General features: G+C 37.2%; 1 protein-coding gene across 3 annotated transcripts in view; it reads left to right on the top strand.

Moving 5' to 3' along the window:
* Nucleotides 1-4,306, top strand: part of LOC117226642 (aldo-keto reductase family 1 member A1) — a 29,302-nt gene extending 24,996 nt beyond the window's left edge. For all 3 annotated transcript variants that reach the window (XM_033481217.2, XM_033481219.2, XM_033481218.2), the window contains one exon: nucleotides 3,678-4,306. In XM_033481217.2, coding sequence (XP_033337108.2) covers nucleotides 3,678-4,052 — 375 coding nt within the window. In that variant the 3' untranslated portion in view covers nucleotides 4,053-4,306. The remainder of the gene's footprint in view (nucleotides 1-3,677) is intronic.
* Nucleotides 4,307-14,859: the final 10,553 nt, after the last annotated feature.

The following is a 14,859-nucleotide window of genomic DNA, read 5'->3' as shown; positions in this document are numbered from 1 at the left end:
TTCCAATGGAAATTTAAAAAGACAGTGTCGCTTAGCATATTTCGACCCACTTCACTACTCTGCAGCACATTCCAGACTACCACTGACAAGGAGAACTTTATTATGGAAATTGCCTTTGAAATGAGAGTGGGTTGAAGTTACAGTACATACCTAACACATCAAAGAACTATAATAAGATTTTTCAAAATACACCTTCGTTTTTGACATATTTTAATTTAAAGTTTGTACGCAACGATTTATGTAGATAATATATATATACACGATGTTAATTTTAAAATTTTAAATCTAAATCGAGAACAACACATTTCCAGGAAAAATGTTAAATACAAAAGTTACTTGATTTAAAAAACAAATAATCAGATTTTTAATAAATTGAAAAATTAGTTTACTTATTAAATGAAAATGAATGAATTAAAAAATATGAAAATTGCAACCTTTCACGTAGCATTTTAACAAGCACAAAACATAAACACTGCGATTTCTCATTTTCAAAATTTTTCATTTTATTAAATATCCTTGTAAAGTAAAATCTAATTAAAAAATGTTTCATACAAAAGTTTATTCTATTTTCGTACAGAATAAAAATCTGTAATTAAAAAAATATTTTTGCATTTAAAGAAACAAAATTACCCTCCAAATAACCTTCAAACCGAACAACGAAAAAAAAATAAAATAGTTGTATTACCCCCTTGAAATCGAATATTGAACATTCTTCCAAAAAATGTGCTGTTTTCGAGATATTTAGATTTAAAGTTTTTAAGTGAGTTTTGAAGTGTATACATGGTGTCCTAAAAATGTCTCGCAATACGGAAATGTGGGGTAGCTGAGGTCATTCTAAGTAACTTTTTCCTTTGCGAAAATGCAATCTGCGGCTTTGTTTACGAGTTACTAACGAAAAACACTGGCCAATGAGAGGTGACGGCGCGAAGTTTGAGACCCCGCAGCACGAGGCTTTGACAGAAGGTCGGGGCGGACTCGAGCCGCGTTCGAAGTATTGAACAAGTCGCGAAGCATGAACTTTCCGGATTTTTTTTTATTACGTAAAAGTGATATTTTTAAGAAAAACGCTGTTCACCTCTACTTTAGAACGTCTGAAGAATATTTACTAATTTTTCGGACCCGAAATAATATGTAATTTTACCGTGACAGCCGTTTTAATTTTCTAGTGTGCATGACACCTCATGTGTACCATATGAAATTTTTATGCAAGGTGTACAGTGAGGATTAACAAAGTTCGTAAATGATGTTGTAATTTAAATAATTCCGTGTCCGAACAGAATTCAACGAATGATTCGCAAAGCTGATTTAATAATAAATAATCGCGTTAAGGGACGTAAAGAATTTGTATATTAGAGAAATATAAAAAATATTATCGATAAGAAACTCACCCATTTAGTTGAGGATGCATTTGCTGACTCGTGCGCATTGACCTCGTACAACGTACAGCTGATTCCAGGTCGATGACCGCAACATTCGAGGGATACTGTCGGAGGAACCTCTGGTATGGTTATTTTCGAAGATCACTTATACTGCATTGTCACCAAACACTGGCCACTTAATTAATCACTGATAATCCGAATCACTTGTGGATTTTATAAAGATCACTGAAACTCGTTCGCGGATAATCGTTTATTCGACGCGTTTGTTAGGGAGTCGACGTTCCACTACTGAAAAATTCAGGCCTCGACCGTGGGCCCTTGTTGTTCGTTGTTCGGTCGTCCGAGGAAATGACACTCGATACCAGTTTCTTCGAACTGTCATTAATTACGTTCTAAGAGCGCAGGGTACCATGAGTGACAGCGGGTCGGTCGCAGTTTACGTCTCTGCACATCTGGTTTATTTCATATGGCGTTATCCCGCGCTTTTAGAACCTACTCAACGGTCGTTCGAATAAAATGGTATCGGGTGTCATTTCCTCGGACGACCGAACGACGAACAACAAGGGCCCACAGTCAAGGCCTGAATTTTTCGGCAGTGAAACGTCGACTTCCGAACGAACACGTCGAATAAACGATTATCCGCGAACGAGTCTCAGTGATCTTTCTTAATATCCACAAGTGATTCGGATTATCAGTGATTAATTAAGTAATCAGTGTTTGGTAACAGTGCAGTGAACGATCAGCTGTACGTTATACGAGGTCAGTGCCCTTCGACATCGTGAGCCACAATTTCAGCCAGCAAATGCATCCACAAGTAAATGGGTGAGTTTCTTATGGATAATATTTTTCATATTTCTCTAATAAACAAATCCTTTACGTTCCTTAACGCAATTATTTATTATTAAATCAGCTTTGCGAATCATTCGTTGAATTCTGTTCGGACACAGAATTATTTAAATTAAAATATCATTTACGAACTTTGTTAATCTTCACTGTACACCTTGCATAAAAATTTCATACGGTACACACGAGGTGTCATGCACACCAGAAAATTAAAACGGCTGTCACGGTTAAACTACATATTATTTCGGGTCCGAAAAATTAGTAAATATTCTTCAGACGTTTTAAAGTAGAGTGAACAGCGTTTTTCTTAAAAATATCACTTTTACGTAATAAAAAAAAAATTCGGAAAGTTTACGCTTCGTGACTTGTTTAATACTTCGAACGCGGCTCGAGTCCGTCTCGACCTTCTGTCAAAACCTCGTGCTGCGGGCTCTCGAACTTCGCGCCGTCACCTCTCATTGGTCAGTATTTTTCGTTAATAAATGTCTTTTTCAGACATTCTGAAATAAGGATGAACAGCGTTTTTCTTAAGATTGCCACTGCCACGTGGTAAAACAAATATCGAAAGTTGATATTTTTCGTGACTTGTTCATTGATTTGGACGCGGCACAGAGTCCCCCTTCAGCTGTCAAAATCAGTGGTAGGAGCACATGGCACTCGTTCCATTTACCACGTTGTGTTTCGCGCCATTGTGTCTCATTAGTCGGTGTTTTTCATTAAGAACTCGTAAACAAAGCCGCAGATTGCATTTTCGCAAAGGAAAAAGTTACTTAGAGTGACCTCAGCTATCCCACATTTCCGTATTGCGAAACATTTTTGAGACACCCTATGGATTATCTACATGGTTTCATACAAACTTTATATCAAATAATCTCAAAAACAAAGGTCCATGTTCAAAAATCCTATTAGTGTTGTTTTTAAATATTAGGTATGTGTTATAACTTTAACACATTCACTGCTAACTACGAGATATCTCATAGTAGACGTCCACCACGACACGTCTGTTAAAAGTTCATTACTAACAAAAAAAGGTTAATTTATACATTGTTACATATTATTATTTTTGCAGCGTGTTTTACATCAGTCATTGTCGCGCCTTCTATCGTTTCCGGTCGGAGTTCGTTCTGTCCGAACCTTAAGCTAAAAAATTTTAAGACTCAGCGGACACCGCTGTTCGTTATTATTAATAAATGGAACGGCAAACTGTCCGTATTTTGTTGAACAGTTTAACCGCAGTCTAATTCGTAACCTTCGATATATTCTTTCGTTTTCAGTTAGGTTAACAATGTCAATAATATTTAAAAATTCAGTACCAAAAAGTGTCGGTCTTAAATTTTTTAAGCGATAATTCGAATCAATTAAATACTACATTTTTACGTATTTATTGTACATTTTGTGTAAGATCTTTACAGTTAAAACACAAAAACATTTAACTTACAAAACAATATTTTACAGGTCGAATATTGCAAGGAACGAAATATTCCTGTGACGGCTTACTCGCCGCTTGGCACACGAGGACTTGTTAAAATGATGAAGAAGGATGAAGAAGTCCCAGATATGTTGCAGAATGACGTGGTATTGGAAATAGGAAAGAAATATAAGAAAACAGCTGCCCAAGTTTTGTTGCGATACATTGTACAAAATGGAATTGCAACTATACCAAAGAGCACAAATCCTGAAAGAATCAAACAGAACATACAGGTATTTGATTGGAATCTTGCACCTGAGGATGTAGAGAAATTGAAGAACCTCGATCAAGGAGAAGCAGCTAGAATCTGTGATTTTAGTTTTTTGAAAGGAGTTTTTCGTCATCCTGAATTTCCTTTTTAAATATTCTAACACATACGCTATTTGCACCAATACACATACATATCAGTAAGCAGTGATATATAATATATAATTATAATCATATTAATAATTGAGTTCTTAGAATACAATATTCAAAGAATTCAAGTTAGTGTTATATAAATATTATCTAAAATTTTATTAATAAAGGAATGGAGATCCTAGTTTCTATTTCATTAAACTGTGTACTTGAAAGAACTTCATGCAAATGAAATAATAATTGTTATATAATAATGATATACAGGTATTGTAATAGTATTACGTGCTCACTGTGCTTCGCATTCGTATAACCTTGCGTCGCTCACTGTGTCCGCGTCAGTTCTTCCTTCCGTTGGTTGTGTTGCTAAGCAAATCCTTTCCTAAGCCAATTCGCAATTCTCCCCCACCTTTTTATATTCTGCCTGTCAACACTGCTCCAAGGCCGAATCATTCTTACATTTGATTTACATTCGAGTGTTCACATTACGCGTGCCATGTCACCCGGCACCGTCCAAATGTGTTCACACTTGCAGGCAGACCTGGGCTAGGCTTGCTTCGCCCGTAACCAAAACAAAGCGAGACGGAATTACGAAACTGATAGGATGTGCACAGAGTGCTCAATCTTTCGTTCTAGAATCAATCTAGAATCATTTCCCGATTTTTTACGGCTTTCAACGCGGAACATGATGTGTACACAGTTATTCATTTAAAAAGTTCATTTCGAATTGTACAATAAAATATAAATTGTAGTGTAAGATTCATTTACACAAAGACTAAAATGAACATCGACACACATAGTACCGCACCAAATTGAGTGGACATTCTTCAAAACGTAGTATCTCTTTTAAAACTTGGAGTAAACGACTAGAATTTTTTAAAAATGATGATGAGTTTTTAATTGATCGATCTTTAATTGTTTACAGCTTATTTCAAGGTCGACCGATTTCGATGAAATTTTCAGTACGGATATAAGACCTACAAAACGCATTTTATAGGTTCAGAAAAATAAGTTAAAAAGATATGAGTTCTTTATTTTTTGTTATTGTTTCAAGGAGTAGCAAAATCTAAAAAAGCATTATAGTCATTGTCTAGTAACTAGTCTTACTCTCATTTAAAAAAATTCTAGTGGTTTAGTCAGTTTTGATAACGTCTCGGATGGTGTTTCACTGGTTTCCTAAAATATTTAAGTTAGTGTTAATATGAAAAGTATATTTATATTTTGCGTAAAAATCACTATAATCTTATAAAAATAGTATCGTGATTGGTCCTATTATAATCAGAAAAAGCTCACGATTGCATTGGAAAAGACCCACAAAAAAATAGTAAAAAATAAAGAAGTTACACATTGCGTTATTATCTATCCTTCATTTGCTGACCTTTTCTACGTTCGGAAAAGATATGGTCGAACATCGAACCTCGGTCTAAGGCACTTCAGTCTCACATAAATGTGCATCGACCCTTATTGTACATTTGGTTTGTTTTCAGGCATAATTAACTTTATATTTATCGAATGAGATATATTAAATTGTTTATTAGAAATTTATGACTCAGAAAACGATCTGTTAAAAATCTATGATACAAAGAACGAGCTTTTCTCAAAGGAAGTTCTGGGATAACGGCAGTGAGGTCAATCACAGTCCTCCCACTAGAAGGCATTGCCTTCCTCACCTCGTGATCAGATTCTTCGGAGACAAAGTCCCAATTCTTTGGCAAAGTGGCGTCAGGCCGCTTGCCCTGTTCAAACATTGTTTCAATCGGCAACCTGAGGCGTCCGATAGGCAGATCTTCAACCAACGTCCGTTCCCAGATCTTAGACTCATTCACTCATCCCTGAGGTCACTTGCATCTCAAGATCTTATCATAAAACTGTATAATACAGTCATTCTTCTCGGACTCTCTCTTTCTAGAAACGTGTTGCGGCTAACATGTTTAATTAAAATATAAATAAAATAGAAGAATAACAAAATTTAATGTCTTATTCAAATCAAAGGCACAGCCCCCAGTTGGTCACCCTCCAGTAATCGGCTCCATTACCCTATTGTACTTTGTTAGCAAATTGATGTCATTTTGGTGTATTGAGGTAGGTGTGTGACTATAGAATCGTGGCATGTGGCCTCCAAATTGCCTTCGAATCATGACAAAAAATTAGAAATAAAAAGTTAAGTCATCGTTTATATTCTAGCATGTCTATGTATTGATATTAATGTACACCGGCATTTCAATTCCAATCTCCGAACTTTTGTGAGAGAAATTACTGCATACATTGTAACGCCGAGGTTCGTGCTCAACGGGGGAACAGGCGATGAAATAAATTTTAAATGTTTGTTATTTAACTCTTAAATCTACTGTACAAAAACTAAGAAACGCAAGGAAACTTCGTTTGATAAAATATCAACACAGTGATACTGACCTACGCAGATTTCTCCGGCGGAGGGATTGTCCAACGACTCGTCAGCTCCTTTTTTGCACGGCGCGAAACTATGCCTCTCAAGATCCCACTAAGCGAGAACCGAGATTCGAAGTGCGTAGATGTGCGAGAATCGCACGCAACGCTATGCATTCGCACGAGCTTAGCGAGATCGAGAGAGTCATACCGTAATCGGCTAATCTTGTCGTGAATATTAATCGCGAATTGGATCAAATCCGCCCGGGATTTTGTTGTTTCAAGGCGGGGACGCGACTGACAGTGACTTCGCGATTAATCTTCCGGAAAAGCTGGACTTTTGTCCAATCGAAGAATTCGTTCCCTACCTCTACTCAATAGGATGAAGCTGCTAGGTCGCAAGAGAACTAGCAGTTCTAGATCTAAGATTGAGGCCTAGACAGTAAGTAGCAAAAACCGAAGGTAGAATATTGAATTGTCTGTGCGTGATGCGTTGCACTTACTAGACTCTCTTGTAATCGATTATCTTGCCTAACTGCAAGCAGATCGCGTTTCGCTGGTTGCGGCACCAAGGATCGCAATCGAGGTGGCGTGATCGCGACGACATCCGGGACACACATACGGCACGCACACTCGGTACAGGCTCGTGACACACACACGCAAGAGTAAGGAGTGCTGTTCCTACATAGTTGCTTTTATTATTATTTTATAATATTTTTTCCTTATTGGGCTTCTCTCTCTCTCTCTCTCTCTCTCTCTTCGTGTGCTTTTTTCTAAAGTCTTTTTGCAAAATTACCAAATTAAGCATCCACTATTTTACTCACTGAAGCGTCCACTTTATCCTCATCAATTCTAGGAGGTGGGATTTCAGAATGGGGTTCGATCGTACCGAGTGAAACATTAGATATGGGTATCACATCGCTAACTAGCGAAATAAGGAAGTGGGGAAACAAGTTACTGTGGCTTACGGACCGCCAGTTGGACAGTTGGCCAATTGATTATACATGTGCAAGATCTGTGACCCGAACTTACTCTACAAGCTTCAATAGATTCTACAAACACAGAAAGTGAATCAATAATTTTACAAAAACACATAGAAAAAATTACACGTTTGAGGTAGATATCCTGAAAAACGGACAGTGGTTAGAAATAATAACATCGATAATACTGACAGTGATTTGAGTGAAAATATTATTATTGAAAAAGTTAAGGAGAAGTTAAAAGCGACAAATTTAGTCACATATGAACAGTGGGAAAATAATCGTTTTGAGGTCAATCATCTATTTAAATGTGCCTATGATAATGGTGACGAATACTAAACCTTGTTAAGTTTAGTTGCTAAAAATGGTTACATTAATATAGTAAAAGTTCTAATAAGGAAAGGAACAATTGTTAGTAAACCAAATAGATAGTACTCCTTTACTTTTGGTTGCCAGCAATGGCCATTTGGAAATAGTCAGAGTTTTCATACATAACGAAGATGATGTTAATAACCCAAACAAATACGGAAAATCTCCATTTTTTTGTGCAGCTAAAAATGGTCACTTAGAAATAATGAAAGTTCTATTGAACAAAGGGGTTAATACTAATATAATAGCTTATGACGGGTCGACTCCTTTGCATTGTACTTCTGGTAATGGCCATTTAGACACAATAAAATATCTCGCAGAAGAGAAGAATGTTAATTTTACGGTTGTTGACAACACTGGCCGGACTCCTTTACATTGTGCTTCATACAATGGTCATCTGGATACGATAAAATATCTGGTAGATGAGAGGAACGTTACTATGATGGTTGTTGACAACGGTGGCTGGACTCCTTTGCATTGCGCTTCTTGTAATGGTCATTTGGACACGGTAAAGTATCTGGTATATGAGAAGAATGATAAATTTACGGTTGTTGACAATGCTGGCCAGACACCTTTGTATTGTGCTTCATTCAACGGTCATCTGAATATGGTAAAATATTTGGAAAATAAGAGGAATGCTATTTTTATGGTTATCGACAATGCTGGCTTTACTGCTGTGCATTGCGCTTTTTATAAAGGTCATCTAGACGAGAAGAATGTTAATTTTTGCGGTTGTTGATAACGATGATCGGACTCCTTTATTGCTTGCCGCTTTAAATGGCAAATTAGAAATAGTTAGATATCTGGTAGATGAGAAAAATGCTGATTGTATTGTTGCAAATGTACATGACTGGACTCTTTTATACTTTGCCATTGTTGTCCAATGCAAGTATGACGTGGTAGAGTAGTACTTAGTGAATAAAGGTGCAGATGTTAATTTTGCTACCAAAAAGGGCAGGACTCCCCACTTCAAGGTGCTGCCTATTTTGGTAATCTGGATGTGGTGAAATATCTTATAGAAGACACAAAGATGCTAATATTAATATTCATGATAAAAATAATCACACTCCTTTGTGTTCAGCTGTTGAAAAAGGTCATTTAGATGTAGCAAAATACCTTATAGAAGAAAAAGAATTTGATATTAACATTAAAGATAGATCGGGTAGGACTATTTTACTGTCCACAGTGGTAAATTAAATATGGTAAAATATCTTATAGAAGAGAAAGGTATGAAACAAGAAGAACTGATAACGGTTGGACTATTTTACACGAAGCTACATCTAAACGCTATCTGGAGATAGCAGAATTTCTTATAAGCGAAGGAGAGCTATGTTAAATGCGTTTGATAAATATGGTAACACTTCTTTACATAATGCTGCTAGGAAAGGACATATGGATGTAGTAAAATTACTGGTAAACAAAGGGGCTAATCTGAATCAAAGTAATAATAAGGGCCTTACATCTTTGTATTACAGTACTAAAGCAGGTCATTTAAATGTTGTGAAATTTCTTGTGGAAAAGAGAGCTAATTAAAAGAGTTCCATGAGTTTAGTCCTTAAGCACGGTACACGAGATATTATACCATTTTTTAAGAGTACACTAAGCGGTAGTTTTAAAGGAAATACGTACATACTGATATTTCTATAAAATCGGTAGTATGTAAAGATGAACCTTATGTTTGTGTGTGAGGTTGATAGTGTACATGCATGATGACAGATTAAGCGCACAGTATGATGTATAATGTGTGGCGGCTACCTCCAGACCCGCCAGCAGATGGTTCCTCTTCTCGCAAGTAACCGATCCGCCTCAATTCGTATATATACAGACTTCGTCCTTCCTACCGACATCCCAACGTCTAAAGCAAGGGCCCGCTAGGATAGCCTTACTGATGAGTCCTCTAGCGGGTCCCGGACGAAACGTCATCGTGAGACTGTTATGTTATTATATTGTTATGTGTTTTGTGTCTGCACTCGTTTGTAATACGAAGCGTTTCATTAAATTAAGAAGAAAGGTGTATCAGATTATTGTATTGAAGCTTTAATATTTTTATGTAACGAATGACAAAAATCGATAATTCTATTTAAATTGTTTACCTCCATATGTCCTTCACGCATCCACCTAAAAAAATCTTATTCATACCAGACTACGTACCCTCTATAGCTATTCAACTTTTGTTTGAAATATTTTTTAGTATCATCAACGGTTTCGAAGAAGATTTTGAGTCGATTTAAGTACGTCACTGTGTATACATATTTGTCTGAGTTAGGTGATGATTATGACTTTATATTATAGATAGATTATGACTTTTGTCATAAAATTAAAAACACATCTAGTAAAATTTATGTAAATGTTTGAGGTAATAAAAAAAGAAGATGAATCAAGTAGAGTACAGTAATTTCTCTCAAACCTGCACTCTTTCAATGTTCTCAGTTTCGCGCTGTGATATTACTACGGCCCTGCAACTTATCGATTTTCACGCTACGCAGATGATAAGGTTCGACGGAGTTTGTCCAGCGTGTGATGCGTCACGAGACACGGCTCCTTTGATTCGAATTTCCGGAAGACAACTCATAATGTAATAACATAACTTTTAGAAATTTTAACATTTTTAAACTAATTTTTTTTTAACATATTGCTGTGTGACACTTTTCTGATTGAAATGAGACCAAACATGATATAGTTTGGACAAATATTTCTGATTGCTCAAAATAAGAACAATCACGATGCAATTGCATCAATATGGACTGTTTTGGCCTCATTTTAATTGGAGGAATCTCACCAATATGATGAATAAATTTTCATGTGTAAAAAATTAGAAATAAAAAAGTTAAGTCATTGTTTTTAACCTAGTATTACAATCCGAATTTTAAAATTCCAAAAACAAAATGGCGAATCAAATACGGCCGATGGGTTGTTGAAAAAATGATATGCGGAGCTGTATTTCGTTGGTCTATGGAAGCTGAAAGGTTGAAGATGAAATTTTATTAGGCATTCTTGCCGTATTAAGAGTGTATATTTTGAATTTTTCATAATCAATCAAATGATTATCGAATCATGAATCAATCATCAATCTCGTGACCGCTTGAAATGGCTTGTAACATAACATAGAATTGTATTGGAAGAAGGACGACCGCTTAAATTTCTGATTTTATTGCTAACGCAGGCGGAGGGCACTCGAAAAAATACCGATTCTGCCAGCCATTTTTCAAATTTTCCGGTGTACGTTCCTCCATTTCCATCTCAAGGCAGAAAATAATTTTGTCATGGCTTGTGTCACGTCATCGTTCATGTCGACCACAAATCCTTCTTGCTTACAATACCTTTTGCTTAAAATATTCTGTTGCGACGGCAACACCAAAGGTCAAGCGTCCCTGGCCATCCCTTGAGCAATTAAGCGATATACCTGCGACACTAGAAAATGCACCCAAGCGAAGGTGCCCTTCGACCCGACGACACAACTCATAAATTCCATATTTCCCAAAACGGAAAATTTACAACCCGAACTTTCGAACAGTTTCCCACTCCTCAAGTTCCTTCCGACACACCCATCTCCAATCAAAAACGCTTCATTTCCTCCACCAAAACCCACCATACACTAATCAACAAAAAAACCGAGGCGACAAGCGAAAGGGCACCTAGAACGTTACACAGAATCGTTAGAACCACCAGAATCGTCAGAACCACCAGAATCGTTAGAACCAACAGAATCGTTAGAACCACCAGAACTCCTAGAGCGTATAGAACTCTGAGAACGCAGATAAGACCATAGCTGTAATATTATTAAAGTGTACGTAAAGGCAACCAGCGACTTCATTAAACTTAATTCCATTTGGAAACATCGCGCATATACATATTCTATTATTAAGTTATTGTCACTATTCAAGTTTTCTTTAATAATAAGGAACAATCCTTTCTTAGTTAAGCAGTATTGACTGTCACAAGATCCTGAAAATAGAAAACCAAAAATTGAAACACTTTTTTCAATGTAACAAATTTCATTTTTTTCAAAATAATTTTCGACATTACCTAGTAAAGTGTTTTTTCTAACATCTCAAAACAATGTAAGCAATTTGGCACTATTTTTAGAAAGTTATTCTGTCTTAGATACTCTCATGAGACAGTTTCTCGTACGTTGACTCTGAAAAAAGTGCAACGTGATGCAGCCAATTTTTTAAGTGCAGCTAGATGAAACTATAAACTATGGCTCCAGTAAGTTTGAAAGCAGGTCCTCATAAGCCGCAAAAGTTTCGACTATAACTTTAATGTAAATGCATTACATTTACTCTTATAATTTGAATCTACAATTTATCGATTTACTAATGTAATAGTTAACAATTCGTGAAATGTTAGCGGTACAAAATGTTGTACTTACTACCAGGAACAATATCCATTCTACACGATTGAAAAAAAACACTTCCACGAAAAGATACACGCTTTAAACTATCTACTTCGTAGTGTCGGTCACGCTCACGAGTAATGACTGCCCAATAAACTCGAAATTCGAAGTGCAACTGGCATTCAGGTATAAAAGTATGGGTCGTTTCGTTTTTCCCACCACGCGGACGTGAGGGACCACGGCGTTCTGCCCCAGAAGGAACTAGGGCTAACACAGCCGACAATGCTGCCCCCTGATATAGCTGGCGGGTGCGAGGCTGTCTCTCACGGACTGATCTAGATCAGAGCCAGCAACTTGGATCGGCCACGCGGGGTGAGTTCGCTACGTCGCTTACGTCTTCGTTGCGTACGAGTCGCTCGAAAAGACAGGAGAACCGACAAAGACCCTGTTCGCCTTCACCCGGGCAACTTGTTCATGCCACGAGATCTATAGTCCGCGCGGAACAAGAAGCACCTGAGACCCAGATGTGGGCGGTGACACAGGGCCCTTTAGAGCCTTTACTAGCCGGGCTTCCGGTTAAACGCTGTTCGATCTTTTTTTTTATTTTTATGTCTTGAAGTGATGCATGCGTCGGTCCCTGCCTGTGTGCCAGGCTCACCAGATGAATGACGTTTATTGAGTTACCTACGGGTAGTGAAAATTTAGTAAAAAAGTGATTATTGGAGGAAAATTTGCAAAACAACTCCGTCAGGTAGGTGGAAGAATGTAGGTAGGGGGGAAAAGGAAGGAGTGCCAGCAGTGTGGATTGTTTGATATAATACAAGTGATGTTATTGCGAGAATAGATTGTAGGAATATGAAACATGTAATGAAGTGTAAGGTTAACTGCTAGTTAAGAGAATGAAGGGTGGTAAGTTGTGTACTGGAATGGTTATTAGAGTTTATTTAATGTAATATGTGCTGGGGAGGGAGGGATGGGCGATGGTGGAGATGGGAGTGAATTGAAAAAGTGAGAAGAATTATAGTCGAGACAGGCTATTACTGGGAATGACAAAAGAAATAAGATTTCAATTTTTTTATGATATATAATTTTTTTAGATAATCTTTTTTTTAGATGATAGAGGACCGATCTACTAGACCATAATTAGAATACTTTTTTACATTTTATTATTGCTTCGAACGATAAAAGAAAATAAAATCTCTCGTTTTTTTTCACGTTTCTATCTGAACCTATAACGAAAATATTAAAACACATCTTTCGTAGATCTCGGTAACTTATATGTGTGCTGAAAATTTGATCGAAATCGGTTAACCAAGAGTCGAGCTACAGGTGTTGAAAGATTTAAAAAATTGTAGATTTCTTACAGTTTCCGATCAAAATCGTGACAAAATTGCAATTTTTGCCATCTTTGATTTGCTGTAACTCATAAAAACATCAACCGATTTCGATAAAATTTTCAGCATGCGTATAACTCTCCGAAGTCTACAAAACACGTTTCTTAAATTTTTGATATTGGCTCAGATAAAAAAGTTAAAAAACGAGAGTTTTTCTTTTCTTTTATCGTTCTAAGCAATAACAAGATTTAAAAAAAGTATTCTGGTTGTTCTGGCCGGATCGCGGCCCGCGGATCAACGGTATACGCGTTTCGCCGTTTTTGTTGAATAAACGGCGAAGCGACAGGACAATAACACAATCGACGTACGTTGACCCGACCATCAAACGCTCGCCTCGGCTGTAAGGTAAACGCGGCGTTTTTGCCTCGCCAAGGCAACAACCGGTCTTCGACACCTGACGATGCTTCCCCTTGGACATCGGCCAGGTGCCTATACAGGGTGTTCCACAATTATTTTAACAGCCGAAAATGAGGGGTAACTGAGGTCATTTGATGTAACTTTTTCCTTTGCGAAAATGCAATCTGCGACTTTGTTTACGAGTTATTAACGAAAAACACTGGCCAATGAGAGGTGACGGCGCGAAGTTCGAGAGTCCGCAGCACGAGGCTTTGACAGAAGGTCGGGACGGTCTCGAGCCGCGTTCGAAGTATTGAACAAGTCACGAAGCGAGAACCTTCCGGTTTTTTTTCTACGTAAAAGTGATATTTTTAAGAAAAACGTTGTTCACCTCTACTTTAAAACGTCTGAAGTATATTTACTAATTCTTCGGACCCGAAATAATATATAGTTTAACCGTGACAGCCGTTTTAATTTTCTGGTGTGCATGACACCTCACGTGTACTATATGAAATTTTTATGCAAGGTGTACAGTGAAGATTAACAAAGTTCGTAAATGATATTTTAATTTAAATAATTCTGTGTCCGAACAGTATTCAACGAATGATTTGCAAAGCTGATTTGATAATAAATAATCGCGCTAACGGACGTAAAGGATTTGTTTATTAGAGAAATATGAAAAATATTATCAATAAGAAACTCACCCATTTAGTTGAGGATGCATTTGCTGGCTGAAATTATGGCTCACGATGTCGAAGGGCTCTGACCTCGTACAACGTACAGCTGATCTTTTACTGCACTGTCACCAAACACTGATTACTTAATTAATCACTTATAATCCGAAACACTTGTGGATATTACGAAAGATGTTTGAGACGCGTTCGCGGATAATCGTTTATTCGACGCGTTCGTTCGGTAGCCGACGTTTCTCTGCCAAAAGATCCAGGCCTCGACCGTGGGCCCTTGTCGTTCGTCGTTCGGCCGTTCGAGGAAATGACATCCGATACCATTTTCT

The sequence above is a fragment of the Megalopta genalis genome, chromosome 5 (assembly GCF_051020955.1).
Source record: "Megalopta genalis isolate 19385.01 chromosome 5, iyMegGena1_principal, whole genome shotgun sequence".
Taxonomy (NCBI): domain Eukaryota; kingdom Metazoa; phylum Arthropoda; class Insecta; order Hymenoptera; family Halictidae; genus Megalopta; species Megalopta genalis.
Note: the sequence above shows the minus strand (reverse complement) of the source record. Positions and strands in the feature narration are given on the sequence as shown.